The sequence below is a fragment of the Montipora capricornis genome, chromosome 8 (genome assembly GCF_036669925.1).
Source record: "Montipora capricornis isolate CH-2021 chromosome 8, ASM3666992v2, whole genome shotgun sequence".
Lineage (NCBI taxonomy): Eukaryota > Metazoa > Cnidaria > Anthozoa > Scleractinia > Acroporidae > Montipora > Montipora capricornis.
The window spans coordinates 33,891,291-33,893,790 of NC_090890.1; the positions used below are offsets into that span (position 1 = coordinate 33,891,291).

Genomic DNA, 2,500 nt, shown 5'->3' on the forward strand with positions numbered 1-2,500 from the left:
TTTTGGATTCTAGTTTTAGCTTTTAAGCACATCGTTATGAACAACTTTTCCATTTTTACTGAAGGATGCTTTGCTTGCGGCATGGAAAATGGTTTCAGAATATACAACTGCGATCCCTTAAAGGAAAAAGAACGCCAGGGTATGTTAATTATTCACGCATTTCCCCTTAACTATATGGTTCACAATCCAGCAAGAATTTTCCCCATGACTATTGCACAAACTCTCCAGTTTAACTCATGATCAATGGTATATCCAAGATAGATACCTACAATAGTGAATATTTCGTTGACGTCAAGAAATATGGTGAAGGTTGGCACATTAATTTCAAGAATGAATATTAAGCTGTTTGTAAACACATTAAATTATGCATGGGTTTTATGCGCCCGCGAGACTGAGCACCTCCAACAAACCTAACTGATACTGCTTGCCAGCAAACCTCCTGAAGGTCGTTGTTACATTATTTCGTTGCGAGCTTACCATTGGGGCCAGTTCCAACAAGTGGCATTTTGTTACCTTTTTTTGGAAACATGAAGATTCAGCCGGTTTTGCAGAAATTGAAAAGCTGCTTAAGACATAGTTCCAATTTGTATAGAACAGGGAATCAGGTGATTTTGAGTGCAAAATTATTTGGAATAAATAAACACAAGTAATTTTTTTCAAAGATGAGCAAAATAATATTGGGCAAGTGCAATTTGTAGTCTTTGAAAAAAATTACAAGTGCTTATTTATTCCAAATCACACAAGAAAAAATCATGTGATACTTAAAGTTATTTATTATATACATGAAAAAATTTGAGATGGTTAAGCAGAAGCAACACATGTGCATCACACATTCACGCAAAAATTGCACCATCCAGGGCTTGCGTTTGGTTTTAAAACAAAAGATTTCATTGGTTCTTGCCAAACCCTATTGTTTATTGGCCAATAAACAGCGAGAATTCTGTCAGTGAATTGCACTGAATGAACAGCTTTTTTTTGCTCTGTGTTTATATAGAACAGTACTGCTCTCTGCTAATCAGAATCTAGTAATTTTGTTAATTCTATATTACAGTATTAGTATGCAAATAACTTGGCTATCGTAACTGCAAACTGTTTTGTATTGGAAGTGACATTTAAAATTTGTGTGGTCACCTACCAGTATAGTCCCATTTGTTGTTGTTCTGCCTTTAAGAAACGTTATGTCAGCCAGATTTTAACCAACAAGCAGTAGCTTTATTTCAATTTCTCTTCTTTCGAGAACTAGCAGTTTATTTCAGTATTTTCTCCAATTTTCATACAGTATCTTAAATGCTCCGTCCATGTTGCAGTTACATGTATGTAGGAATACATGTTGATGCTTTCCAGCTGTTTGTTTTGAAGAAAAAAACTGTCTTTAGGATTCAGGTCCACAGGCACTGTAGCACAATATCCACCTTTTGTACCTACGTTATTGGACTAATGGAAAAATTGTGCGACTTTCATTTACATGTACAGTATGCATGAATTCAATTGAATATTCCAATATTTACATTGTATATATGTTTTTCATTGACATAGATTTCCCAGATGGTGGTATTAATCATGTGGAAATGCTTTTTCGATGTAACTATCTTGCACTTGTGGGTGGTGGTCAAAACCCAAAGTATCCAAAGAATAAAGGTGACAATGATTGTTTGGAATGACCTTACTACTTGTACACTGCAAGAAAATGAACTTCTTTCAGAAAATATGACACAATACAAAGGCTCCATTGCCAGTTTCCTCCAAGTTACAAACTGTAACCTGCAACTCTTGGCATGGGTGTTAAACCCACCTTAATCAGTAGACCCAGTAGTCAATCATATTATTGGAGTCTTAATTGCTGAAAACTTTACAGTAATGGCATTTTAAAATATTCTATTCAGACCCCTGTGTCATGATGCCCTGTCCTGCAGTGTTGGGGCATCTTTTATTTAGTCTTCGTCTTTGTCAAGCTAATTGGCAACAGTACTGGCCAGAACTGGCAGCAACAGTCGGGGGAGAGCACTTGCCTCCCACCAATGTGGCCTGGGTTAGATTCCCAGAATCATCGTTGATAATGTGGGTTTTTCTCTGGGTACTCTGGTTTTCCCCTGTCCTCGAAAACCAACATTTGATTTGATTTGATTTGTGTTAATGGTGGATTTCAGTTTTTAGTGTCCCCGATTAGTGCTACCACCAGTGTTAGAAGACTGAAACACTTAAATAAAGTTCCTAAAGTTCCTTTTTGTATGAATGTATCAGTTTATGCTTTTTTTTTTTTTTTTTTTTTGTTAAATTACTTTTTAGTAATGGTTTGGGATGATTTAAAAAAGAAATGTGTTATCGAACTGGATTTTTCAAGTGATGTTAAAGCTGTCAAGCTTAGGAGAGACAGGTCAGTCCTCAACAATTTATCCATGACCAAAAAGAAAATTTTGATTGAATGGCGATGAGTGTATTGCAATTTAAAATATTCATCCCTGATGTTCCTTTTCAGAATAGTAGTTGTGCTTTCGGAACT

The 2,500-nt window shown here is 35.8% G+C and overlaps 1 protein-coding gene across 1 annotated transcript in view; it reads left to right on the plus strand.

Moving 5' to 3' along the window:
- Positions 1–2,500, plus strand: part of LOC138059289 (WD repeat domain phosphoinositide-interacting protein 3-like) — a 13,171-nt gene that overhangs the window by 193 nt on the left and 10,478 nt on the right. Inside the window, exons 2-5 of the mRNA XM_068904858.1 lie at positions 65–139; positions 1,537–1,638; positions 2,287–2,374; positions 2,477–2,500. The exon at positions 2,477–2,500 is cut by the window's right edge and continues 71 nt beyond it. Of these exons, the coding sequence (XP_068760959.1) occupies positions 65–139; positions 1,537–1,638; positions 2,287–2,374; positions 2,477–2,500 (289 nt within the window). The remainder of the gene's footprint in view (positions 1–64; positions 140–1,536; positions 1,639–2,286; positions 2,375–2,476) is intronic.